At 40.5% G+C, this 25386-nt stretch overlaps 16 protein-coding genes and 1 non-coding gene across 17 annotated transcripts; 8 read left to right on the top strand and 9 right to left on the bottom strand.

Moving 5' to 3' along the window:
- Positions 1 to 12: 12 nt before the first annotated feature.
- On the bottom strand, positions 13 to 957 carry BUB3 (Bub3p; the record flags this gene model as incomplete). The annotated part of the gene is made up of 1 exon (XM_018134201.1): positions 13 to 957. The coding sequence occupies one exon, from the start codon at positions 955 to 957 to the stop codon at positions 13 to 15; it is 945 nt and encodes a 314-aa protein (XP_017989527.1).
- A 176-nt stretch (positions 958 to 1133) lies between these two features.
- PEX29 (Pex29p) lies at positions 1134 to 2843 on the top strand (the record flags this gene model as incomplete). Its single annotated transcript, XM_018134202.1, has 1 exon — positions 1134 to 2843. The coding sequence occupies one exon, from the start codon at positions 1134 to 1136 to the stop codon at positions 2841 to 2843; it is 1710 nt and encodes a 569-aa protein (XP_017989526.1).
- A 96-nt stretch (positions 2844 to 2939) lies between these two features.
- On the bottom strand, positions 2940 to 3488 carry SNM1 (Snm1p; the record flags this gene model as incomplete). Its single annotated transcript, XM_018134203.1, has 1 exon — positions 2940 to 3488. The coding sequence occupies one exon, from the start codon at positions 3486 to 3488 to the stop codon at positions 2940 to 2942; it is 549 nt and encodes a 182-aa protein (XP_017989525.1).
- A 255-nt stretch (positions 3489 to 3743) lies between these two features.
- On the bottom strand, positions 3744 to 5297 carry HST3 (NAD-dependent histone deacetylase HST3; the record flags this gene model as incomplete). Its single annotated transcript, XM_018134204.1, has 1 exon — positions 3744 to 5297. One exon carries the CDS (start codon positions 5295 to 5297, stop codon positions 3744 to 3746), a length of 1554 nt encoding a protein of 517 aa, XP_017989524.1.
- Positions 5298 to 5620: 323 nt separating this feature from the next.
- On the bottom strand, positions 5621 to 7438 carry SNF1 (AMP-activated serine/threonine-protein kinase catalytic subunit SNF1; the record flags this gene model as incomplete). The annotated part of the gene is made up of 1 exon (XM_018134205.1): positions 5621 to 7438. The coding sequence occupies one exon, from the start codon at positions 7436 to 7438 to the stop codon at positions 5621 to 5623; it is 1818 nt and encodes a 605-aa protein (XP_017989523.1).
- Positions 7439 to 8018: 580 nt separating this feature from the next.
- On the top strand, positions 8019 to 8660 carry AW171_hschr84575 (uncharacterized protein; the record flags this gene model as incomplete). The annotated part of the gene is made up of 1 exon (XM_018134206.1): positions 8019 to 8660. One exon carries the CDS (start codon positions 8019 to 8021, stop codon positions 8658 to 8660), a length of 642 nt encoding a protein of 213 aa, XP_017989522.1.
- Positions 8661 to 8892: 232 nt separating this feature from the next.
- AW171_hschr84574 (HHL245Cp) lies at positions 8893 to 9745 on the top strand (the record flags this gene model as incomplete). Its single annotated transcript, XM_018134207.1, has 2 exons — positions 8893 to 8961; positions 9017 to 9745. 2 exons carry the CDS (start codon positions 8893 to 8895, stop codon positions 9743 to 9745), a joined length of 798 nt encoding a protein of 265 aa, XP_017989521.1.
- Positions 9746 to 9994: 249 nt separating this feature from the next.
- AW171_hschr84573 (HHL246Cp) lies at positions 9995 to 12391 on the top strand (the record flags this gene model as incomplete). The annotated part of the gene is made up of 1 exon (XM_018134208.1): positions 9995 to 12391. The coding sequence occupies one exon, from the start codon at positions 9995 to 9997 to the stop codon at positions 12389 to 12391; it is 2397 nt and encodes a 798-aa protein (XP_017989520.1).
- A 245-nt stretch (positions 12392 to 12636) lies between these two features.
- Positions 12637 to 13905, top strand: PRP3 (U4/U6-U5 snRNP complex subunit PRP3; the record flags this gene model as incomplete). Its single annotated transcript, XM_018134209.1, has 1 exon — positions 12637 to 13905. One exon carries the CDS (start codon positions 12637 to 12639, stop codon positions 13903 to 13905), a length of 1269 nt encoding a protein of 422 aa, XP_017989519.1.
- Positions 13906 to 14029: 124 nt separating this feature from the next.
- On the bottom strand, positions 14030 to 14347 carry HSP10 (Hsp10p; the record flags this gene model as incomplete). The annotated part of the gene is made up of 1 exon (XM_018134210.1): positions 14030 to 14347. The coding sequence occupies one exon, from the start codon at positions 14345 to 14347 to the stop codon at positions 14030 to 14032; it is 318 nt and encodes a 105-aa protein (XP_017989518.1).
- A 382-nt stretch (positions 14348 to 14729) lies between these two features.
- On the bottom strand, positions 14730 to 15368 carry SFM1 (protein-arginine N-methyltransferase SFM1; the record flags this gene model as incomplete). Its single annotated transcript, XM_018134211.1, has 1 exon — positions 14730 to 15368. One exon carries the CDS (start codon positions 15366 to 15368, stop codon positions 14730 to 14732), a length of 639 nt encoding a protein of 212 aa, XP_017989517.1.
- Positions 15369 to 15482: 114 nt separating this feature from the next.
- Positions 15483 to 17405, bottom strand: DDL1 (putative carboxylic ester hydrolase; the record flags this gene model as incomplete). The annotated part of the gene is made up of 1 exon (XM_018134212.1): positions 15483 to 17405. One exon carries the CDS (start codon positions 17403 to 17405, stop codon positions 15483 to 15485), a length of 1923 nt encoding a protein of 640 aa, XP_017989516.1.
- A 214-nt stretch (positions 17406 to 17619) lies between these two features.
- Positions 17620 to 19299, bottom strand: AHC1 (Ahc1p; the record flags this gene model as incomplete). The annotated part of the gene is made up of 1 exon (XM_018134213.1): positions 17620 to 19299. One exon carries the CDS (start codon positions 19297 to 19299, stop codon positions 17620 to 17622), a length of 1680 nt encoding a protein of 559 aa, XP_017989515.1.
- A 1220-nt stretch (positions 19300 to 20519) lies between these two features.
- On the top strand, positions 20520 to 20601 carry AW171_hschr84567. Its single transcript has one exon. It is a non-coding gene; the product is annotated as a tRNA-Ser (tRNA).
- A 64-nt stretch (positions 20602 to 20665) lies between these two features.
- Positions 20666 to 21934, bottom strand: ISN1 (IMP 5'-nucleotidase; the record flags this gene model as incomplete). Its single annotated transcript, XM_018134214.1, has 1 exon — positions 20666 to 21934. One exon carries the CDS (start codon positions 21932 to 21934, stop codon positions 20666 to 20668), a length of 1269 nt encoding a protein of 422 aa, XP_017989514.1.
- A 735-nt stretch (positions 21935 to 22669) lies between these two features.
- On the top strand, positions 22670 to 24313 carry PNS1 (Pns1p; the record flags this gene model as incomplete). The annotated part of the gene is made up of 1 exon (XM_018134215.1): positions 22670 to 24313. One exon carries the CDS (start codon positions 22670 to 22672, stop codon positions 24311 to 24313), a length of 1644 nt encoding a protein of 547 aa, XP_017989513.1.
- A 515-nt stretch (positions 24314 to 24828) lies between these two features.
- On the top strand, positions 24829 to 25296 carry AW171_hschr84564 (HHL254Cp; the record flags this gene model as incomplete). The annotated part of the gene is made up of 1 exon (XM_018134216.1): positions 24829 to 25296. The coding sequence occupies one exon, from the start codon at positions 24829 to 24831 to the stop codon at positions 25294 to 25296; it is 468 nt and encodes a 155-aa protein (XP_017989512.1).
- Positions 25297 to 25386: the final 90 nt, after the last annotated feature.

Genomic DNA, 25386 nt, shown 5'->3' with positions numbered 1-25386 from the left:
AACATAAATAAATCAGGAAGCTTTCAACGGCATAATATAAATCCTACTAGGATGTAATTTTACATCATCCGCTACCGCACCGGTTTTGAACGAATCGTCACACGCAGCAATGATCAGCGCTTTCTTGTTACAACACAGCTTCACAACACTATCTTCAACTTTAGGTAGCTCTTCAGACTTTTTCTTTGAGACCAAGTTCCAAGCTACAACCTTTCCATCAGCCCCACCAGTATACAACATCCCAGAAATGGGATTAAAACAAAGTGCATTCACAGGAAACACCAGCTGCATGTCTTTCAAGTTCAACCTGTGACACCTAAATGCAAATTTAGCAACACTATTATCGAAATATTCAACAGCTACCCTTCCATCAATCGAACTTTGAACATATCCAGCATCCTTTCCCACAAGTTTGATACATCGCGACTGGTATTTTAGCCCTGAATCCCGTCGTATGGGTGGATTGTTCAGATTCAACGCGTCGAACACAAATATACCATCTGTCGTCAAGCATACAATCCTGGATTCAGAGCAATCCAACGATAGAACTTTCCCAATCAGCTTCTGCTTCGTACTGACGGAATTCCGTCTGGTATCAATAACGATAAAACTTCCATCCCACGACCCAGCAACCAAATAATGACCATAACTACCCATACATGATACCCCTAAGGTGCATGAAACACCCTGTACCAAAACCAGCCGTTCAGATTCCCAATCAAGTTCTAGTATTTCACCTTGTACACTACCAACGTAGCATTTCGTAGACCCAACACATAGTGCAACGCTTGTTAACGACCACTTGTGACGTAATCGTCCCAATAACTTATTCTGTTCCCAATCGTACAATGATACGGTACCATCCCAGCTTGCTACTATCAGCTGATTCAGCTCATCGTGTAAACATATTCCGCCTAAATAGTCACTACTGACATCTTTCAGCTCTGTATAGGTCATTGAAGAGTTTACCCAGTCTACTATACTTTAATATACCCTTTGACGACTCTAAACAAACAATAGAATCCTGGGAACCGTCATTAAATGATGGTTTTGTTCAACATAAAACGTAACCTTTCCTTAATCACATAATTTTTAAACTCAAAAGCAAACAAGACTCTAAAAGACACAAGCACATGGAAGTTGTAGATACGGTAGCCAATTTCTTTCGAGACGATAGAGAAAGGAGGACTGGTTATCAGTTTAAGGATAATAACGATACGACTAATAGATATAACAAAAAAGACAATACGAAAAGCTCACTAGCATCAGCTATGGACTCCCTTAAAAGCTATACGAGTAGAACCACTGAGGGAATGGCTACAAAGACTGAAACACTGCATGCTTCCGGTATACAAGGACTGTTGCTTGATAGATTGGTGGAGAAAGTCATTAACATAGCAATTCCATCACCAGCAGACGATGCAGAAGGTAAAATTGGGTCTCGGGTGGAGGCTGGTAAAAACCGGCCAGGCCTATCAGTACCGATTATGAGTCGCAACTTTGTTCAAATGAATGCTAGGTTGAGTTTTCCGTTCAAGATGTTGAATGAAGTCATTCGAGTTTTAAACTGGGAGAACCCAGCGTACACTCTCTCTATTGCGGCACTTCTTTCTTTTGTGGTGCTAAAACCAGTTCCTATGCTAAGTAGTGGACCATTACTTTACATTTTGTTTGTGGTGATGGTTCCAAGTTACTTGAATACTCATCGTCCGGAGCCCTGGGACGAGCTAGGAACTTCAAATCCGATCCCTGCTACGGGACCACCTTTGAAAGAGGTTGAGATTCCCAAACCAGTTCCTGAATTCTCCAAAGAGTTCCTATTGAACTTGACGGACTTGCAAAACCATATGGTATTGTATGTGATTGCTTATGACTTCATTGACGCATTTTTGGTTAAGTTTGCGTTCTTCAAGGACGAGAATATAAGCGCTGCGACATTTATGACGCTGTTTTTGGTTAGTGTGTTCAATCTTTTGTATATGGATACGCTATATAAATGGATTCCGTTCAAATTATTTATTCTAGCTTTTGGGTGGTCGTTTATTATACTGCTACATCCTAACTTTAGAGACTCATTCCTAGGATATTTTTACTCTGAGGAAACAAGAATCAGACTATTGACATTTTCAAATAACCTAGAGAAACTTGTAAATGAATACTGGGACCATTACGAGCCCCGAGAAAACCGCCAGGCGGCGATTTTTGAAATCCAGAAATTCAATAAACAGGCTAAAGCGTGGGAAACCGTATGCTATTCGCCCGACGATTTTACGTTATTGGCGAAGTCCAGAATTGCCCAACAGTCACTTGAGAGCACTGCCCTATCATTAAGTGACGTCAAGGCCCCACAGGAATGGGAATGGATAAGCAAATATGATTGGGTATTGGATTTGGATCCAAGGAAATGGGTGAATGAAGGAATTGTTCAACATGTGGATGTTGATACAGAAACAAAATGGGTTTACGACTTAAGTTATGATGGTAACAGAGGACAATACAGAAGAAGGAGATGGATTAGATTGTGCACGAGGATAAGACAATTGGATACGATGAAAGACAGTAACGATTATGATATTTATGATGAATTGGGCATGAAAGAAATGGAAAGGTACACTGGTGTATCGCTGACATCTATGCATGGCCTAAGCAGGAGAAATAGTATAACTAACACTAATTCTCCTCATTTAATGGAAAAGAGGGAGTCTGAGATTTCCGGTTCGAACTTGCAACCTGATGGGCATGTAAGTAATGTAGATACGCAAATTCCAAAAGCAATGGAAGCGGTGGATCCAGGATCCAAAGCTGTTAAAAGCTTGACGCACGTATTAAATTCACATAGTTAAATTAGCCTAGTAATTAGTTGTCTTCCTTTTTAGAAGACTTCCCTAACTTTGATGTCGTACTATTTCCTAAAGCTCTTTGCGGATGGACCGTATGTGCTACTTTTGTAAGAAATCAGAAAGACTGAGAGTCACTTTATTCTTAGATGCAGTTTCCTGTTTCTTAGATGCTAACATATTACTCAATGTATTTTTCCTCATTTTTGCTCTGTCTTTAGCCGTTTTCTTAGTTACCGCACCTTTCGTCTTATTCTCACTTGGAGTTTTCGGCCATTTAGCAATAAAAGGTGACTTTTCTACGCTAGTAGTATCCTCTTGGCTTGAAAGTTCAAATAGCTTCACCTTATTACAGTTTAGACATTTGTAAGCCAAGTTTCTAGTAATAGAGCCGGCTGTTTTACTTTCAACTACCTTCGCCTCCAAATTATAGCCACATATCTGTATACACCCACACGAACTGCAAAACTTCCTATCATTTTCTAAAATACTTGTCGGTAGCGCTATCCGGTTTCTTTTTAGAGCATTATAGAAGCTTTTTAAATATAACCCAGATATTTGTGGAATGCCAACCCTTGGAATGGTATGAAGAGTGTTGTATTTATGAGAAATATGACGTTCCTTAAACTTATCCTTCTGATTCTTGTTCATAGTATATCTATTGAGGTATTATAGGTAGTCACTAATTATTCTTTTGCCAGCTAAGAGCTTAAAGAGGTTGCAAATGTTCGATGAGATGCTATGTTTTTTAAGGTTGACGCCTTTTATAAAATGCTTAGACTTCGCCAAATTACGTTACGCTATAAATTGAACGTACATATGTAAGTTAAAACTACTAGAATATATAATTGTATCTAGATGCCGTAATGCAAGGGTTTAAGAAAGGTAAAGGATATTTGCATAGGATCACTTTCCCTCCAGGATTAATTGATTTGGATTTTTTTCGTCCATATCTGTGGGTATACCTTCGACTTCTTGTTTAGTGTTTTTATCCAATAAACGTCTACGTTTATGTGAGTTCTCCAAAGGTGTTCTATCACGTATCATGACTTCTTTTGGTTGTACGACATTAAACGTTTTATATTGTCTATTATCCTTTATTAATCGCATGAATACGTCGCTCATCGGGTCCTCTTTTACAATGATTGGATCTGTATATGCTTCCTGAATTGCAGCCGGAGCCAACTCATTCGTGTGCTGGTCATCAAAATTTAACTCAGGAGTAGTTGGTTCCCTCCATCTCGGTGGTGATGGTGTACTGGGTGGAGTGTTTGGAGTCAAAGGACCTTGTTGCTCAAGAGCTTCTCTCTCTCTTTGTTCACGTTGTTTTTTTCTCAATTCGCTAGCTTCTCTTTTCAGTTGCCTGGCACGATCAGCCTGTTGTTGCGAAAGAAAGAACTCAGGGATTCTCCTCTTCAAATCAGCAACCCAGAGATCACAATCAGACTCTATTTGGTAATCTATTATTCCATGCCAACTGCAATCACCAATGTTAGAGTTATTTATAAATAGCACGAGTCCAGACTTCTCATGAACTTGTTTACTAATGCTTTTCACCAACCTTCTCACGCCATCGACTTTCAAGCTGGTTCCCATGACGATCAATAGATCAGGCTTGCCTTTAGCAACGTCTAAATTTAGGCCTTGTCTAATGAACTCACCACTCGGATGATTTTCTCCGTAGAGCACAATGTTTGGCCTTAAAATCCCCACGTTCGTTCGCGATCGCTTACCCTGGTTTGTTCTTATTTCATTTAGCTCCACACAGCGCGGACAGGTGGGTAATTCTCCAGCTTTCAAAACCCGCTTCCATGAACGTGACCACGAAAAATTATTGAAACATTGCGTGCATGACAAGGAGTTTAAGTCCCCGTGTAGCTGGACTACATCAAAACTTTTCCACTGAGAACTGAAAGAGACGCGTGGGTCCATTGGTTTGGACAACGCAAGCCCAAGGTGCTCCTCTAGACCATCTATATTCTGAGTATAACAGCGTAGTAATTTGCTCCTATCTTTCAAATGTGCAATAAATTCGTGCGTTTTTGTAGGCTTTGCTACAATAGCGCTTGAATGCAAAGAATCCATGAACGTTGCAAAAACACTTATTAGCTTCTCTTCTCGAAACAAAGATATATCAAACATATCTTGGCCCGACCTAATTTGGACATCTGGATACTGTTTCTTCACAAGGTTGTATAATCCCTCAGATGACCGGAAATCAGGTATCCCTGCATTGCAAGAAATACCAGCTCCTGTTAAAACCATTATTTTCTTAGACTTGCTTATCTGCTTGTATATCAAATTTAACAGCTCCTCATTATCAGAAAGGCCACCTTCGGCAGAATTTAACCTTATATGTTGTATTTTCTCTGTCCTTAATTGTGGTTTGGAGGGCCGTTTCTTTACTGGGCTAGGAAATAGTTCATTAAAAGACTCCTGGCTTTGTATTAAACTCGGCATTTTTAAATTTTGTACCACTGCGCTTTCCAAAACTGATTATGAGAGTCTAGTGGCACCTTCTAATCTGTATTTGCCCTAAAGTTTTGCTCTTTAGTTGTTATGTTGTAAATATTTAAAATTTTATAAGGTCCCTTAACGTTTAGTTGATGTTTTCCCTTTTTCGGAAACACGGTGATGAAAGGTATAAGACATACCGATAATAATTTTGCAAGCGTATCCTATATTGTAAGGAGTAGCATATTGAAGGCTAGGTAATTGACTATATACTGTAAAGATGTATGTGCTAAACCTTTTATTAAAATATGTGTATATTTCATCGTTAACTATCCATTTTGACTGTTAACTGCTAATTCCATGATTAGTCTCGTAGTTAAATGTAGGAAAGGATAGGCAGAAAAGGTGCTCATTTCATCCTCTGTAGATGTTGACGTAAATTCTTTTCCCGTGCTAGACTCCCAGCCGTCAAACTTGAAGTCAACCAAATAATTATTGGTTTCTATCTGAAATAATTGTATTACCATTTTCATCAAGTCTGGAATTGTATCTTGGCCTTGATTTCCCGGTTTGTACTTCCAGCGAACACGTATAGTCCATAAGTCTTCTTCGGATGGTTTTGCCCACTCGGCGCCGAGGTGCTTCAATGCCAGGTATATTTCACCCATCACGTCTAATGGGTATGAACGGGATCGTATTCCGAAGTGCCACTTGGATTTCGATTTTTTGTTACTCAAAGGAGAGATCTTCACGGCGGCAGGGGAGCCTTGAGCAACCATGTTTGCCCTGTGTATTTGGGGCAAAGAGCTTGGTAAGATTGCAATGGTACTGTCTTCATCTTGCTGCTCCGCAAAGGGAAGCTGGTAAGTTCTCTGCTGAGAGGACGCTAGCTTCTTCATGTGGTGGTTTGCACTAGAGCCATGGCGTCCGCCAAAAGACGAGCCTTGTATGCTATTACCTTCTAATGGGTTGCTTTGCGGATCAAAAGTTGGAGGAGATTGCGACAAGAATGTATCTAAGGTCTCTGATTTTTGCTTGTTTAACTTCAGACCGTCAATCAAAGATTTATTTTCTTTTATCAAAAGATACGCATCTCTGATTTCGATTACACTTGGGTCCGTTTCGTTGGCGCTTTCCAATGCCTCGTATATCTCATCAGTATCGTAACTCATAGTCTTTGTTAGCATTTTAACCAGGGATTCATCAATTTCCTCCTCTCCCATCTCTTGCTTATCCCTAGTTTCATTTCTAAGATCAACAGGGGTTAAATAGTCAGGGAGTTCGACCTTAAACCACTCGTCCTCCATTATCCCATGAATCGTAATTCTATTTAGCGGGTTTACGATCAACATCCTTTTTATTAAACTGGATGCGCCTGCAGACAAGTATTTGGGTATAGTGTAAACACCGTTGCTAATATTCTTGAACAACACCGGAATGCTCTCGTCATCAAAGGGTAATCTACGGCACAACATTACGTACAATATAACACCTGAAGACCACACATCGACCTCTGGTCCTGCATACAACTTCCCGCTGATAACCTCAGGGGCTGCATAGTTCGGCGACCCACATGACGTCTTCAAGAAGTTCCCATCGGTCATTATATTGGACAACCCAAAATCCGCAATTTTTACGTTTAAATGCTCGTCCAACAATAAATTCTCGGGCTTCAAATCTCTGTGAACAATTTTATGTCTGTGGCAATATTCAACTGCACTTATAATCTGTTGGAAGAAACGCCTAGCCTCATTTTCCGACATCTTGTCCCGCTGAACAATGTAGTCAAAAAGCTCATTGCCAGCATATTCAATAACCATAATAATTTCATCGTTTGACTTCATAACATCATACAACTTAATAATATGTGGGTGCCGAAGCAACCTCAAGTAAGATATCTCCCGCTCAATACGACCCTGCATATCGCTTTTAGCTAGAACCTTTTTGTTAATAATCTTTAGGGCGACCTTCTGACCAGTCCCTACATGGTACGCCAGCTTGACTTTCCCAAATGAACCCTCTCCCAAGGTCTTGATCACCTGGTATTTCCCTATCCCCTGGCCACCAGGATGTGAAGACGAGCCATACTTGTGATGGTGGTAGCTGCTCTGTCCTGAATCTTGCATGTTTCCTCCTGGAATATCCATTAACTTGGAGTTTAGCCCAATTTAATGTACCTAATAAAACTTTCCTACCAATTAAGTTACCTTGTAATTCAGTGATTACGTATACCTATAGACTCCCTATTTGGACTCCTCAACACTTAAAGGAAATCTTCAGCCAAAAAAAAAAATTTTTAATCGAAACTGACACTGAGAATAGACAGTAATCTTGATTGCAGTAGTCTGACAAACCTAATACAGCCTTCCAAGCTAAAGACTTCGTTGTTTCCAAGCAACTATTCGTATCTGTACAAACAGTATTGAGTTTTAAATTTGGTGTTTTAATTTCCGGGTAATGTGGTGATCTCGCTATATACGAACCGGATAAATGCCCTGGGGCATATACAGCCTACGTCTGCAGCTAGCTTTAGGGGTAGTGGATAGTGTCTGCATATCTGCCAATGCTCGGAGAATTGTGACGTATCATTTTGTTTTGTTGCAGAACGCCAGTGTGTTATTCGGGTCAACATAGTTTTCCTGAGAAGATAACTAATAAAACTTAAAAGATCACCGCCGAATAGCACCCCCACAACTATAGTTACAGTAAATTGATAAAATACAAGCAATGGTTGACCCAGTAAGCGAACGTATCATGTTGCACATGAACAAGGAACATAAAACTGCCATAGAAGACTACCTCGTCTACTATGGTAAGGTTCCAATGACTGAGAAAATCAGTGATATCTGGATGATAGAACTAGAGAAAGATCATTTCACATTACAGTTCAAGCATAGTGAGCTTGAGTTAGAGTTACAGAAGACTATCATATTTGATCCTCCTTTGAAAGACTGGAGCGAGGCCAAACCTCGCTTTATAGAGATGTCCAAAGAAGCGGCCGCAGGAAGAGGTTACTCGCACATACAAGTGAAAGATATAGACTACCCTTCCGTTCAGGAATGGTTATTGATTGCTCTTATCTACTTACCTGTCCTCATCTACTTCAAGAGGGACGTTATTGATTCTGTCCCTCTTCCTGAGATAGTTTACGAGGTCATTTCACAAGATGTCGCGCTACTAGGTATTATAGCCGGGGTGTTTATTTGTCACAATATTGAATGCTACGTGTTGCTCCGTCCAAGACTAGTGAAATACAGAGTCCCTAAGGACTACTCGATCGACTGGTACTTTTTTGGACTGTTGGAAGGATACTCAGCCATAAAGAGGTTCGACAGAATGGTTCAAAAGATGCTAGAAAACAATGCCTAAGGAGGTGGCAGATTATGTAAATCACTTAATATCTAACTGGCTCCCCTATACTTACCATACTTTATAACGTATCTAAAGCACACATTCTGGCACGTCAGAAGCTTTTTCTGTCTGGTTTTCAGTATTGCTCGAGCGCTGCCAGGTAGACGACAAGAGATAGCCACAATCAAATCAACAACAAAACACTAGCTAAGGACTTTTCCAAAAACCTCATAAACCAACGATAACCTCGATGAAACTGTTAAGAAATTTGCTAGATTTTTTACGGGGTTATATGCAATGGTTTTTTGCCCAGCGCCAGGTATGTATCCAAACGACAGTCTGACTAATAATGTCCGCCTAAACTAACAAAGTAGCAGCTCCGCATCGCTGTTTTAGGTCTTCAGAACAGTGGTAAATCTACATTTACTGCATTTCTAACAGGCGAGCCCTTCCAAGCAGATGTTGTACCAACTCTTGGAGCGAATATCAAGCGCGCCACAATAGGACAGACTTCAATTCAAATATATGACCTTGCTGGACAGTTACGCTTCCGTTTCCTATGGGGAAGGTATCTGCAGAAAGTAGACCTCATAGTCTATGTTATGGACCTCAGCGACCATACATGTTGGGAGCAATCAAAGAGCACATTACATGAGGTCCTAGTGGCCACCAATACGGAGCGCGTGCCCGTTTTAGTTTTGGGCAACAAAAAAGACCTTACAGATGTACCTCTGTCGGTTGGCCAAACAGAACCCACACAAGGACAGTCATACCGATCTCAACAAAGTAATACCACTGCAAACCTGTCCTCTCCTTCTTCTCCAAGCGATCCAAGCCCCTATCAATGGAAGTTCATCAAACCCCTATTGAGTCATTATGACTACGACGACATCCCTAAATTCAATCTTGATGGAACCAACCAGCATATTTTAAAGGATATCCATATCCTCTCGAAGGAAATTGGAATCGATTTATGCAATGGTATTTTACATACTACAAGTGATACCACCCTTACAATGGATAGGGATGTAGGGATTTTTACAATTAGCTGTAAACAGGGGACATGTATGCAAGAAGTAATTGACTGGATATTACAGATATAACGTAATTGCGCCTACTATGATGCCCTAAGTCCGTCACAACAGGTCGATCTTTCGCTTTATGAGCATTAGTCAGGAGCTTTTACGCTGGTCTCATCGTTGCTTGATGGAAAAAAGAAACTCACTTTTAAAAAGTACTTACAGGGATTCTAATTTGATCAACAACGTTTTGTGATAACTGACGAAAACATTCATCAAAAAGCATAACAGTTCGACTACCGAAGCTTACTGTTTAAGGCTGACATATTTTCAATGGCAGACTGCTGTTATCCTCAAAAGGATTGGTATAAACATGTTAAGTTGTGCGACTGCGCAGACTGTTTCGCGCGCGGAAATAAACAAGTAATTAAGGGGTCAAAACGAACATTAGATATGGATCGGAAGTATGGCTTAGATGAAAAGGTACTATGTGTGAATGATAGAAGCCTTGATATTGGATCTTCTCCTCGCTCTATAAGCCCAAGTCAGTTTATACCAACGATATCATTTGATACAGTCCCCATGCAAGGTATTTCTCCCGAAGAGGAGGAAGGCTTTGAAGAGGACTATATCGATGGCTATCGAGGAACTGATGGCGAAAATGGAGCTTATAATTATTCTTTGGACGAATATTATAATAATGAAGATACGACCTACAATTCTGATTATCATGGGTTATGGAGGCGGCCAATGTCGGAGGAGTTTTGCCGCAGTATTTCTCCGAGGAGGTCACGGTCACCGAACTTTCGTGCTGCAGGTGGTGTGATGGGGAAGTTGGATATATTGCCTGATGGTAGAAGGGTTCGGATTGATTACCCTAGCAAGCCTACCATTTTAAGCGATTCCTTCGTAATTAATAGGACCCACAAAGACTGGAGGCGGAAATGGAAAGAGCGCAAAGAGAAGATTGAAAATGTGAGAGCCCAGGGGGCTTCACAGTGGTATCGGTTTCCAGAGATACTCTTTCCTGAGCCAAAGGTTGACTTATCTGATTTGCCGGTTGTAAACGATGAAGGGGTTGCATACAACTCCGACCAGCGCGCGAACATGAAAAGAATTGCTAAGATTACGAGAACGCCTGTGGGTTTTCCTGTGTCTCCACGGACAATTCTATGTCATGTAAGTGGAAGAAGGCATACTTGGGTTGCGTTAGACTGGGCATTAATGCAACTAATGGTTGAAACGGACCATATTGTTGTGGTCGCGAACTTGCCAAGGGCCTCTATGCGGGGAGCATTTAGATTACATCCATCCAGTCGGTCCAGTTCTAGATCTAGGTCTAGGTCTAGGTCTGTAAGAAGACCTGGGAGTACTAATGTGAATTCTTCGCTGGGTCTAGGTACAATGGTGAAGGATAAAGATGAGGAATGGAGTGAAGGTTATACTGTGGGTAATGTTGAGCATGTGCTACAGAATTTGCTTGATTATATTACATTTGTAGTGCCACAAGATAAAGCAATAAAAGTTACAGTGGATATAATAATCGGTGACACCAAACAGGTTTTGGTGGAGGCCCTGAATTTGCACTCTCCAGATTTTCTGGTTGTAAGTTCTACTCAATACAAAGATAATGATGGGCTCCTCGATCATAAATCCAAAAGACTAACTTCAGTTTTAGCCAGACAGTACCCACTGCCGGTATTCATAGTTCCGGCTAAACGCATGCATAATTTCGAGATGAGCTCGGAAGGCAGCGCATTCAAAAGAGAGAAGGTCGCTGGTGATGTTTCTGATCAACAACTAAGCCTGCCATCACCAGCATATAGACCACGGTTGGTTACAATGCATACATCTCCATCGGTTATGTGCCGAGGAGGATTTTCTATGGCAGAGGTGGATGATGCCATCAATGCTAGTGATATTACAAGTATTGACAGCGATGTTTCTGAACAGGAGAATCAAACGCATAGCTGTTCATTAGCAGGTAGTTTTAACAGGGTTTCCAAACTACGGGAGAATTATAGGCTGAGAACGAAAGATGAGTTCTCTAAAATAGATGCAAATACATCGCTTGACGCCGACAAGAAGTCGACGGCTAAAATCGATTCACTAATAACCGCATCTATGGAATTTAACAAAGAATTAGAAAGTTCAGGATCTGAGTCCATACTGCAGATGCAACGGATGATCACAGGAGGAGAAAAGCATAGAGGTTTCCGGAAGAAATCCATGTTGGATGTCCTTGACATCCCAACAAAACCTAAGCGTAAAAGCATGATCCAAACTAGTGTTTCTCAAGGTTCAGAGCTGCCACCAAGAAAGTCAACTATCAAATTCGAGGACAATGTTAAAGGGTCGGACGGTTCAACGGCTGTACAGCAAATGGGTTCGGATGAATCGTTAAGGGAAATGTCGCCATTGAGGCAAGTGAAATCCCTTTCTCAGTCAAGTGTGCAGTTTGGATCTAACACAACGTTACGAAAAGTCCGCAGTGCGAATGCAAATGCTCTTAATCGAACGAAGTCAAACGATTCCATAACTTCGGCTGGAAAAAGAAAGCGGACTGGTTTATTTGGCGCATTGTTTGGCGGCAGTGCAAGCGCAAGCACTAGTACTAGTACGGTCACTTCGCCCATCACAAGTAGAAGGAGCAGCATGAGTAGCAATGAAGGAGCAGCTGCTACTATACCTTCAGGGAGACGGAAAAAGAGATGGGGATTTTTGAAATAAGGAATGAGATCAGTACATAATAAGTATTCACATTTAATGTTCTATATACGTACGTCGGATAAGAATACACGCATAATAGTGTCTATCTTTACTGTAAAATGTTTGGCATCAATTTTGTTCACTTTATATATAACATGTTAATATTATTTTTTAAACTATTTCAACATTCGCATAGAAAAACTAGGTAATGGAACATCAAACCAGTACACAGGGCGTATAATATCTGATAATTTGATGATATAGCGATGGGTAGTGAATCAAAGGATAATAAAAAGGGTTTACAGACGGAGTTACATCCCGCCCTACGATCTTCTAACTTAAACCTATTACGTTCCAAACGTGAGAACCCGTACTTGGACGATGACCAATACCAAAGGGTTCAAAATAAAAGAAGAGGAGGCGTATTTCAATTCTACAAGCCTGGTGAAGTTATAGAACAGGCCAATCGTCTGCGTGAAGCAAAAGCAAAAGAATTAGAACTTCAAAGGTTGGAAAATGAACGGGTCGAGCAGGAAAATAAGTTGAGGCAAAGAAAGATAGAAGAAGGAGAATTGCCTGCTGAAGATGAAGTTAGCTACGTGGAGTCATTTAAGAACATCCCTGATGTCGAATGGTGGGATTTGAAATATCTGGACTCTTCTAATGGAGTTCATCCCAAATTCACATTGCCGTACAATAATTTAGACGAAGACAGTGAAGACGATGATGTAGAGGACACAAGGCCGAGTATCAGATTTGTAAAGCATCCTTTGCCAGTGGTTAAGGAGTTTAATGCAAGTAAAAATGTGGTACCGAGAATTTACCTAACTAAGAAAGAGCAGAAGAAGAAGAGACGTAATCAAAGAAAACTGGTACGACAAGAGGTGGAAGAAAAGATTAAGCTAGGTCTGGAACCTAAGCCAGAGCCCAAGGTAAAATTGAGTAATATGATGCATGTTTTAGAAAGCAATGCTAGCATCCAAGATCCGACAAAGTGGGAACAAACTGTTAAGCAACAGGTTGCACAACGAAAGCAGAAGCATTTAGAGATTAACAAACAGCGTAGCTTGGAAGCTAAAGCAGAAAGACAAGCAAATCTAAAGACCAAAAACTCCCAGAAGGATACCAGGTACTGCAAGGTTTACATGTTCACTCAGCTGAAGAACCCTAAAATACGGTTTAAACTATTAACAAATGGGAAACAGTTACTCCTCAAAGGATGCTGCTTACACTTAAAGCAAAGTGCGGGGGTAATAGTAACAATTGGCGATGAGCGCTCATGTAAATTCTTTGAACGTCTCGTTACAAAGCGGATACAATGGACAGAACCCTTTGTGGACAAGGAAACTACAGAAGAAGTGCGATGTGATGGTGCAAAATGCGAGAAGATTTGGGAGGGGTTAGTGGGAGACCATATGTTCCGCGGCTGGTTTATGAAGGAGTGCCAAAATTCCAACGAACTGAAAGATATTCTAAATACTTCAGGAGGGCAGGCGTTTAGTCATCTCGACCTCAATTTCCTCGACGAACACTAGGTTTCATTTATTTTTAAACATGATAGCTATTTACATGGCATATCTAAAGAACAACAAGCAACTAATTTGTCCTGGCTGCCCTGAAATAGATTATAAGGCACTCGCACCATCAACTAACGTGAAATCACTCCTGGATCTTAGCGAGGATCTCGGAGTCTCTGAATAGGAGAACCTCATCATCCTTATTCAACTTGATACTGGTACCACCAAATTGTGGGATCAAAACTTTGTCACCAACTTGAACATTTGGCAAAATCTTGTTACCGTTTGCATCGGTAAATCCAGGACCAACTGCTAAAACGGTTGCTGTGTTTAGCTTCTCAACATTTTTTTCAGGAAGGTATAGACCAGAAGAAGTCTTAGCTTCAGCCTTGACTCTTTGAACGAGCACACGGTCCATCAATGGGACGATAGATTTTGCAGACTTCAAAAATGACATCATGATTCAGAATATAATGAGCGATATGATTGGATCAAAAGGAAAAGCAAACGTGGTTTTAGTGAAGGTATTTTTGAATAATATAGCTGGTTAAGCTAGATTGTTCTTATATTAAAGAAAACTCTTAACGGTCATATCAGGGTAATGGCTCTAGAAAATTCTATTGTGTACTATCTAGTCATGTGATAAGCACGTGATTTAACGACATAGTATACTAATGTGGGACAAATGTAATGAGTGAGCTTCCTGAAGCATGAAGGTATGTGTCTTGTTTATGACTACTTATCATTATTAGTGCAGGAATTCCTTTATTGAAAATAAATATATGTATATATGTATGCATGCGGACAATAGTCCAATATACATTCAGATTCGGGCACGCGATCTAGAACAAATCGTCTAAGGTCTGCTCCGAATCCTTTTTAATCAGCTCAAGCATGCCTTCTGGTAGGATAGGCTTTCCTGCCGAGTCAAGGATGTATCTGAAAGGCATCTCAGTAGCTTCGTTCTTACTGAACCTAAATTCTGGGTAATCGATGAACTTAATGTCACTAAATTTTAGCTGCTTTTCCACAATTTGCTGTGTGGTCCTGATAGCAGTATCTGTAGTCATCTGTTTGTCTCCTAATCTTTTGTTAATCATTAAATTTGGGTAGTTTCTCATTAACTCGCTAGTGCGATCTCTAGGAGGATGATCGCCTAGAATGCCCCCAAAGACAAAGTAGTCAAACTTTGTAGCATCTGCGGGGGCAAGGTCCTCTGGGGCCCTTGGGTCAAGTAAGCAGACTCTGCCTTTCACCAGTGGTTCAAGGTCTGGGAACACAGTATGAATGTTGACCAAAGGTTCTGTGGTCCAGCGCAGCTTCATATTCCTTAGTAACTCTGGTATATCATCTTGAGTTGTATTCTTTGGTAATGATGACAGGATTAAGTTTTCATGACCGATGTCTCTAATGATTTGGGCATATTCCAGTGTGACCCACTCACTGAAACCAGACTCCATATGCTCAATAATGTACTTCATTTTCTTTTTTTAAAAAGGATAGTAAGTTTTAATATTCCAAATATAACTCCCTTGTGATCCTAATATCAATATTACACTCACCTGCTATTATATAACCTTTTCTGTTAAGCTTGTTCACGATGGAACATCAGGCTGCTTCGTTTTTTTCAAGCTTTGACAAAAAAGTTCATTCACGGGCCTTCGCTGACGCAATATATTTTCTAAAAAGAATGCAGCGATCTCTTCTTCCTCAAAGTAGTCAAAATGCGCTCTTATTGCACTCACTATATCTACTTCCCATGGCTTAGCTTCCATTGCATAGTCAACCCGGCCTCTACGGTTGAGTCCTAGCATAGTTTTTAAAAGCCTATCTGAAACCTTCACCTTCTCGGAGTTCTCATGTGTAATTGTCTCACCAAGTTCTAAAACTTTGGCTGCAATTTTGCTGCTCTTTGGTGTCGAAATCTTCTCTTGCTTATATTGTGCAAATGTTTTGTCAATTAAAGGTTCCATTCGGTACGCAACAGGATCACAGGAATGGTACATATTGTATAGGTTCCCGCATTTTAACTTACTGAAGCCCTGTGCATCAGTCCCCTTTTTTAAGTCTGAGAAAGGAGAGATTCTGGTGCGTTGCACCAGCTTGAAGACCCCAATTGGTGAGCCTAATGAGAAGAAGTTATCAACATCAAAATCCAATGGATATTTATCCTGTTGTGATAATATGTCAAATAAAACCAGGGAACCTAGAGAGTGACCTACCAAGCTCACTTTTCCAGGATATGATTGATAATTGGCCCGAAATTTCATATATGTATCGTTAAGCCGTTTTGTAACACTCTCTAATATAATATCCCTGTAGTATGCTTCACAGTATAGTAAAACGTCTATAACAATGTCTCCTAGTAGGTTACGGATTGGACGGATACCATTCACCGTTATGTCGCCTAATGTTGGTAAATCCCTATACTCAGTATCGACTTCAGAACTATCAGAGCTTAGCCGTATATCGTGGCGCCAGGTAACTGGTAAGACTTGTATCCTGCTATTATCCTTCCAGTCGTCATGTTTGTAGTTATATTTGTTTATTATCTGTAGTTCTGGTGATTCCGCGTAGACCTTCTTCATAGTTGTACGAAGCAAATTAATAGAGTGGGCAAAGTTAACATACTGATACTTTTTACCCAAACTTTGTCCGATCCCATGAACACAAAGTACTAGATGATCAATTTCTCTGAAATTAGACTTTATGGGGCTATTGTAGCGGTTGTTCTTGTTGTCGTAGTCTCCTTCCATCTCCTTTTCCATGGCATTATCAATCATGTTATTGGAGTGACCACCGCTGTACCCAGATAACAGCTCTTTTAACTCACCACCTAATTTATCTGACAACTTGCCCAAATGTTTGGTTTGGTCCAACAATTGGTGTTCTATTTCCTTTGCTGCCTTCATAATGATACCATCCTTGCCTCCGGAGTAACCTCTAGTTACTTTAGTAGCACTGGAGATTAATTTACTTGTCCTCAGCAAGCTTAATTGCAGTCCTCCACGAGATATATCAGAGATCAAGTAAGCTTCAGAGGCATTACTGCTACTAAACATCACGTACTTTCCATGGGAATAGGTCCCCTTTAATGGAAAAACATCATTGTTAGGGCTATACTGCTTTGAATACTCTTCAATCTCAACTGATAATTCATAGGGAAGAGGAATATCATCATTTATGAACCATAGGCCACGGCGAACCTCATAAAGCGACCCCTCCCAATATTTTGGCTTTAGAGTTTTATTCTTGAGACAAACTTCAAAAAGATAATCCTCATTAACTGCAATAGGATCCTTGGATTCAGGGTTCAGATTATAAAGCCGTTCTATTCTATCCGAATCGTGCTTTGAAAATGGGGTGAACTTTTTTGGTTCTTCGGTAGGTTTATATTCTGGATCATAAGGCTTGGTAACGGGAATATCAGTAGCGTAAAACCAGTGAGGACCGGATGACTGAAATCGGCAAAAGGTTGCAATTCCAATGAGTTTCCTCTGATACATATACCTTAGCATTAACAATCAACTATTAGTTGCCAATATCGTTAAGCAAAGGCTTCGTATGCGTAAAGTATGATGATAAGTTCAGTCGGAGTAGTTGCAATTTAAGGGAAACGTTTTTCCACAGGGGTACACGTTGAAAACACTTCACATGCTACAAGGCCTAAAGTCAACATCATAAAGCATTTATTTACATTTCATATACCTTCAACTTTATTTAGGGGAATATTTATTCAATTCTAGATAATGATCTCAACTTCGATTTAGCCCTTAAATTGTAGTGAGATGACCTTTTCTCGTCTGCCGGTAAATCAACCATTGAAAGTGCATCTGGACGCATCCTTTTGTCACTATGCCGCAGTCTTTCTCTGGCCTCTTTATCCATGGCAGATGCCTTTCGCTTCATGTCACTATTGTATTCTCGATCAGCTGTGTTAGGTTGTTGTTGGAGGGCTGAAGGGCTGTGTTGACTACCAGACTCTTCGTTTGGATCCTCGTCATCCTCTTCATCTTCCCCCTCTTCAAGTTCTGACTGAATTTTTAAGACGACATCCAAATCTTTTTTTGCATCATTGACATAATCTACTATCTCCTGAAAATCCTTCTTGCCATACATCTTTTCTAAATGCTTAGTTGACCATACTTCAGTATTAGGATGGATTGAAGTTGGTGAAAGTGATGATGAAAGTACTTCACTTGGTGTGTTATCTCTCCTCTCCGAGCTAGATGGTGTGGAAGATGGATTTGACCCTGTTATAACGCCGGGCAACTTTCCTAGGGCGTTAGGTAAATAATCTTTTTCAGGGTCCAGGCCCAGTTCCTTGAATTTATCCCAAACAATCTTATTCTGTTTCTCCTCTGGTAATATACACTGGTTATTAAGGACGGCTAGCGGCTGGCTTGAATAGGACGTGGAATGTTTCAGCCTGGCATGGTTCACAATACCTTGAGCCGACGTGAAACCCGACTTTTTACACTTGCAACATGTTATTACAATTAAAAGACCATCAAGTCTTCTAAATATAGCATCACCATTATCTGTTCTTCCTATAACTCCACTATTACTCGAAATACACGTGCTACTATAATTTCTTCTATGATGCTGATTGAAAAACTGAGGAGCAAAGGGGTCTGTAGTTTGCATGCTATTCAGGGATCCGGATCCGGATGAAGTGCTGTCAATAATAGTTTTTGATCCAAGCATTCTAAGTCCCATAACATTATCGTTCGCGGGTCTCAAAGTAGATACTCCCGTACCGTGTGAATTTGTACTTTTACTCCTGGTGTGATAATAGTACTCCCCGCCACTCTTAGCAGGTGCTGTTGTGGGGTATTGCAAAGGAACAGTATCCTGTAGCATCTTCTTCCTTTCAAGCTCTATCCTTTGCTTCGCAGCCTCCCTTATTTGATATTCCTCTACTTTCGTTAACAGGTCTTTATCATCATGTAGTATCTCCAAAACTTTGGATTGAGCACCTAAAATCCTGGCTTCGTCTTCCAATTCATCCATCTCTTTGTGTTTTATCAAAATCTGCAGATTTAATTGTTCCATTATTTCACTTTTGGCTATTTCATACTTCAGTCTTTCCGTTTCTTCGCTTTCTCTCTGAGGATGCTGACTTGTCGCCTGATCAGAGTGTATGTGCATGTCATCATCATGAGTTAAAGAAAGTTCATGAGGTGATTTAGGGGTCGCAACTTGGTAATATGACGGCGGCGCTACGCCTCCCACATCAGTAGGCCTATCATGGAGATGATCATTATCCATTAACAGTACCTCCGAGTTTGATATTCGTTGCCTGTTGATATCATCCATGCAGTTCACAGTTATAGCACGATGATCGTGATCAGAAGATTCGTCTCGCCTTGGATGGCGACCTTTATTTCGCGACGAATCCATCAACGGCATTTTAATGATGGTTCAAATAGACCGTTGGTATTTTAAGTTAGCACCTTAACCACTTTTATTATCTGTAGCCAAAAACTACTTTTTAGGTAACCGTATGCTTCCAGAAAAGGTTTGAAAGTGCATAAACAACGAATTAATCCCTCTATCACAAGTGTTTACTCAACTTTATGGGCTGTAATTATTTGTTCAACTTTAATAAATAAAAGTAGCGTTATGTCATAATCACGTGCTGTCGTGTTGCGTGATTTTTAGTACTTGTATATTGGGTGTGATCCGCTTCCTAAATAAAAGCTTTCGAGGACCGCTTAACCTGATCACGTGCTATCATGTCGTTACTGTAGTGGGCTTCAATGTGTTCAATTGGATCTCCTCAATACCTCGATCGTTGCTCTCTTCTTTAAGTACGACAAGTCCTTGAGCAAACTTTATGAATTGAACTCAGATTCTCGGCGGAGTTCGTCTGTTCCTCCTCTGAACTCAATTCCTTTATAAGTAGCAAGATAAACTCACTTCTAAGCTTCCATAGCAGATGGCTTTTTCTCGGGAAGTTATTGTTAACCTGCTAGATTCGATGGTGAACCCGTTCATGTTGGATCTAGTTTAACGCGACGGTGCCAACTGTCGAGGCCGCCAAACATGAATCACGTGCTAATTGAAGAAATTCACTGTAAAATAAACATCCTTGACGACTATTTGGCCATCATTTACTCCTAATTGTACCAATGGCCTTTTAACGAACTATACGTGCTATTATAAAATTATCTTGATTTAGTCTACTTATATAGTTTCTGCTGCACAGCTTTATCGAAGGCTACCCAAATTAGTCACGTGCTACCGTGTAATTCCTTGACCACGTATAAGTTAAGGCACTCAACGGTAGATTAGTTGCTATTATTTTTTAACTATTCAATGATCTTTTACCTTCTTGGGCAGTCAGGTCCTATTTAACTAACAATTCGGTCTCTTAATATAGTTTCCGTCCTTTTGCTCGTAATCATGATCCATGTTCTCGCTTCAACGGTCGATCAACCTCCAGTTCCCTCCACGATCACACAATGTCACTTCAAGGCACGCCATATTAAACCCGTGATTCCTTCACCTCCTTACTACAGGAAGTTTCTTACTTTTAGTGGAGGCTACTTCTCAGTGCATTTTGATTCTAAGGGACCAAACTCCAGTACGATCATAATGGTGATATTCTCACGACACTAATATAATCTGGCAACATGGCCGAGCGGTTAAGGCGAAAGATTAGAAATCTTTTGGGCTCTGCCCGCGCAGGTTCGAGTCCTGCTGTTGTCGTTATTTTTTAACATTTTTAATGTATTAAATTTTGTAATTAAATGTAGAGAGCATTGCTATATAACTAATGAACACTAGTGTCTACATATGACAAAAATTCATCCAGGACGTCTACTGTCTCTTGCGGCGATGCGATCCAGACTGTACAGCTAGATAAACGCGCCTTAAAATCATTTGCTGATCCCAGAGGGGTGAATTGATCGCCTACGTGCAGACACTGCTGCGGTGTAAAAGGCTTTTCTGAACTATAATAATGTTGCAACTGACGGATACCGAGATCCTTTCCTCCTATGTCGCACCATACGTCGCTTCCTCCGTCGAAGCAGCTAAACATTATCCTTTTGGCAGGTACGAAACTTTCGAGTTTAGCCTCAACGCGTAGAACTATCTCCTCCAATGACTCCCTTAAAATAGGGACCTTTGTCTCAATCTTGAGTTCTGGATCCCATCGATAACCTGGTACAATCCCCACAGAACGTTCTTTACGAATAATTGAGGTCTCTGGGGGCAGGTTGAGTAAAACAAGCATCGACTTGAATGTTTCCTCGGCAAGATCCAGAGTTGCCTTGATATCTTCGTGAGTCCAATTCCGAAGATCGTTCAGCATCCATTCATTATAGTTCACTCTTTTAAAGCCACCTTTCCTTTCTCTTTCGTAGTACTTAAATAAGAAATTAGACTCGCCTCCCATGATGCATAATCTCTCCTTGACACCAAGAGGAACTTCCTGGTGCTCCTCTAGCTTCTTAATTAACCCGATGAGACGTCTTTCATAGTTAAGGGCATCATCATATCCTGCTGCAGTTACTATTGCAACATATATTCCTATCTCTAGCAATTTCACTAGACGAGAGACTGCTTTGTCTCCGACATTAAGCGTGCCGCCGTCGGCATACAATGTTACATCTCCATCAAACGTCATCATTCGTAAATTCTTAGAACGCGCAAGTTCCAGCATCTGTGCAGTGTTTAAAATGTGTCTGATATCATTAAAAGAGGGGGAAACTCTCACTCTAGCGCTAATTGCACGCTTTTGGTCCTGCAGCAAGAATGCCTCGGAAAGCGGTAAACCTGTAAAAAATTCACCAATTGTTGGAACCAAAAGTTGCAAGCGAGATACATGTAATTCACCGTTATTTCCCTGTAATTCAATTCTCTCTTGTACCAGGCTCTCGACGTCTTTGAAAATCCGCCTGTACTTGTCCTGTGCCACCGCGTGATTGTTAACAGCATGTAAAACAAATGGAACGGAAAGTAGTCCTTTAATCCATTGAATGAATTCGTCCTTACGGTGCGACTTCAAATGATAATCAACTCTATAACGACTAGACATTCTAGATATTCTGCTTTTTTCTATTAAAAGTTATCCAAGTTTTTAAGGGTAGTATATATGGGAATTCTTGGCTCTTTAGTAGTCTTCACCACCCTAGTGTTCGAATATCAGACAGCAGGTTACCAACACAAAAAATACTCACCCAACAATGAGGGATTTACCGGCTATGATACTGCATTTCGAAGGTCCAATACTGAACTTCTGGCCGCAGATGTTAAGTATATGCGTTTATATGCTTCATTAATGACTGATTTACACATGAGCAAGCTTTGTTCACGTGATCTGTATAGTTTTGATCACGCTTGTTTCACGTGACGTATAGATCGCTCTTCACGACGTAGTCGCTTTTGGTGAACTCCTTTTATTGTCAAAGGGACGACGTTACAAAAATACCATTCTCCATTGTCCCTACACCCAAGAGGAGTTTCTTTCCGCTCGAACTAGAGTAAAATTATGGCACTTTTCTAGCACGGGGTGACTAGTTTCAACCTCAAGATGCCAAAGATTTTCGTCCCAGAATAGAGACTAAATTGCAGTTTTTAAACTTTTCTGATTAAATAAGCCGTATTCTCAAATAGGTGAGGTTTGCTTCTCGCGCGATTACGTTGTCCCCTTGCTCTTGTAACTCCTTTTTAAAATATAAAAACTGTATCTGCAAGGGGAAACTTGTATTTATAAAGTGTATTCGTAAGTGTCAAAGACAAATCAACAAACCTAAGTGTGTAGCTGCGTATTATGTCAGGTAATGTATACGGGAAGCCTCCGGCTTACGATAATGGACAGCAATATTACAGTGGGACACAGTATCAGGGACAAAATCAGCCTTACCAAGGTCAGCAGTTTTATCCGCAACAAAAGCCCTCAGCTGTACCACAACAGTATCAGTTTCATCAAAATCCGCATTACAACCTGAATCACGATGGACCCGGAGCCCCTATAGGGAATAGCTTTGAGGAGAAGTTCCCTACTGAGAATAATAACAAGAGGAAGTTTAATGACTGGCCGTTTACTATTCTATTTTTATTAACGGTAGGGGCATTTACTGCTTTGGCAGTTATTACACTTCGAGCTTGGAGCGACAACTCATCTCAAGTAGGCTCTGGTGTCTACGATGGAGACGATACTGGTACACTGAACGCCAACTCTGCCATTTTATTGGTAGTTACTGTTGGTAGTGCATTAGTACTTTCGGTCGTCGGTTTTATCTTAGCAAGCATGTACCCCAAAATGTTCATCTATCTTGGTATGATTGTGAACGTTGTAACGGGGCTTGCGGCTGCTATTATCTATTTCTCGATGAGATACTGGTCAGGAGGTATCGTGTTCCTGATATTCACTCTGTTGGTTGCATGGTGCTTCTACTCGATGCGCTCTAGGATTCCTTTAAGTGTTGCGATTATGAAGACTGTTATGAGCGTCATAAGGCGGTACCCACAGACCTGGATTGTTTCCCTGATAGGGACAATCGTAGCTGGTTGTTTTTCTGTGATCTTCTCAGCTGTTGTAGTTGCTACTTACATCAAATATGACCCAAAGCCAGGTAACGGTGGATGTGATTCAGCGGGTGGATCTTGTTCTCAAGGGAAATTAGTTGGTATGTTAATTCTTGTGTTCTTCTGTGGGTACTACATTTCAGAGGTAATCAGAAACGTTATTCACTGTACCGTAGCTGGTATCTATGGTTGCTGGTACTACTTCGGCAAATCAGACCAAGGTATGCCTCGCTGGCCAGCTTTTGGCTCTTTAAAGAGATCTTTGACTACATCATTTGGGTCCATTTGCTTCGGTTCATTAATTGTGTCTCTGATCCAAGTTCTAAGGCAGATTATTAATGCGTTCAGATACGGGGCTATCTCTGGTATAGGAGACAACGAGTGCGTTGGCTGTCTATTTATAATTGTTGATATGATTGTTGGAATGTTCGAGTGGATGGTCAGATACTTCAACCATTATGCGTATGCGTTCATTGCGTTATACGGTAAGCCTTACTTACGTGCTGCTAGAGAAACCTGGCACTTAATTAGAGAAAAGGGTTTGGACGCCTTGGTCAACGACAACTTGATCAATCTGGCCCTCGGCTTCTACACTCTCTTTGTGGGGTACATCTCTGCACTAATTTCATACCTGTACTTGAGATATACTAAACCAGCCTACAATGATGATGGAAACTTCAACGTGCCACTGATGGCTTTCTCGTTGCTCATTGCACTACAAATTGTTAACATTGCTACAGAGACCATAAGGTCAGGCACTGCTACATTCTTTGTGGCCTTGGGTAACGATCCTGAAGTGTTCCATGTGTCTCATCCACAGAGGTTCGACGAAATCTTCAGAGCCTACCCAGATGTGCTCCAGAAACTCAACTATCAGCATGTTTGACTTAACATTGAGATAATTTCTAATATTGTTTTTCAGCTAGTGAACACATAGGTATAGCAGTTTGGTAAATATGAATTAATGATTTTAGTGCACATACTATGTATTTTAATTGCAGTGAGACAAGTTACTACTTTTTACTCTATTTCAGCGTGTAAGAGGCGCTGTTTCGGAAGAAAGGCGGTAGCTCATCGTAAAAGAGCCATTTAGCTCGGACTAAAACAGATCATTAGAATGATTAAGGTTTCTACGGTTTTGTCTGTACGCAATTCTGTATATACCCATAATAAAAGCATTATATATACGTCTCGTTACTAATGGAGTATATATGTGCTTTGACTCATAAAGGTGTTTATTTCGTCTACATCTCACTTTCAGACAACCTCTACAGTACCACCACCCTTTAAATACAAGACTGATACGAAAAACCTCGGAAACACTCTTAAGCTATAAAATTTAGTAATTCAACTGGTAATCATCTAGAGTCCTCAATTAGTACTGTGGAGGTCTCAATTCCTATGGTCTCAATGTTTCACCTCGATGACTTACCCGCCGAAGTTAAACTGTTAATAATCTCTTACGCGCCAGAATTAAGTACGGCTTCAAAGCACTACTATTATCTGCGCAACAATCGAGAGCCAAATAAGCTGTCGAAGATTGAAATGCTGCCAAAAGATATTAAGATCCGCTTATTATCTTTGGCACCCAACCTGCGATTTGCTTCAGCAGAGTGGTATTGCTTACATAATGAGTTATACAGACAGAAGTGTCAGTGTATATATTCCGGGAAGTGGACTTATAAACATTTAAAAATCGCTCAACAAGTCCGGTGTCAGTGTCAAGGTACTGAGCCCTTAAGGAAACTATGCCTTCGTTACTCTGCGAGGACTTGCAGCTCCTTGCAGGACAACTCTTCAGTACTACCCTACTTTTCTGACTCGTGGCATTATATATATGAGAACATATTAGATTACCATGACATATAATTGCTATAATATTAATGGAGTGTAGCAAAATCGTAAGTATATATAAGATATTTGGTGTAATTTGAATTTGTTTATGTTTGTTTTGTTCTT

The sequence above is a fragment of the Eremothecium sinecaudum genome, chromosome VIII (genome assembly GCF_001548555.1).
Source record: "Eremothecium sinecaudum strain ATCC 58844 chromosome VIII, complete sequence".
Classification (NCBI taxonomy): Eukaryota; Fungi; Ascomycota; class Saccharomycetes; order Saccharomycetales; family Saccharomycetaceae; genus Eremothecium; species Eremothecium sinecaudum.
This window is presented reverse-complemented; position numbering and strand designations above follow the sequence as displayed.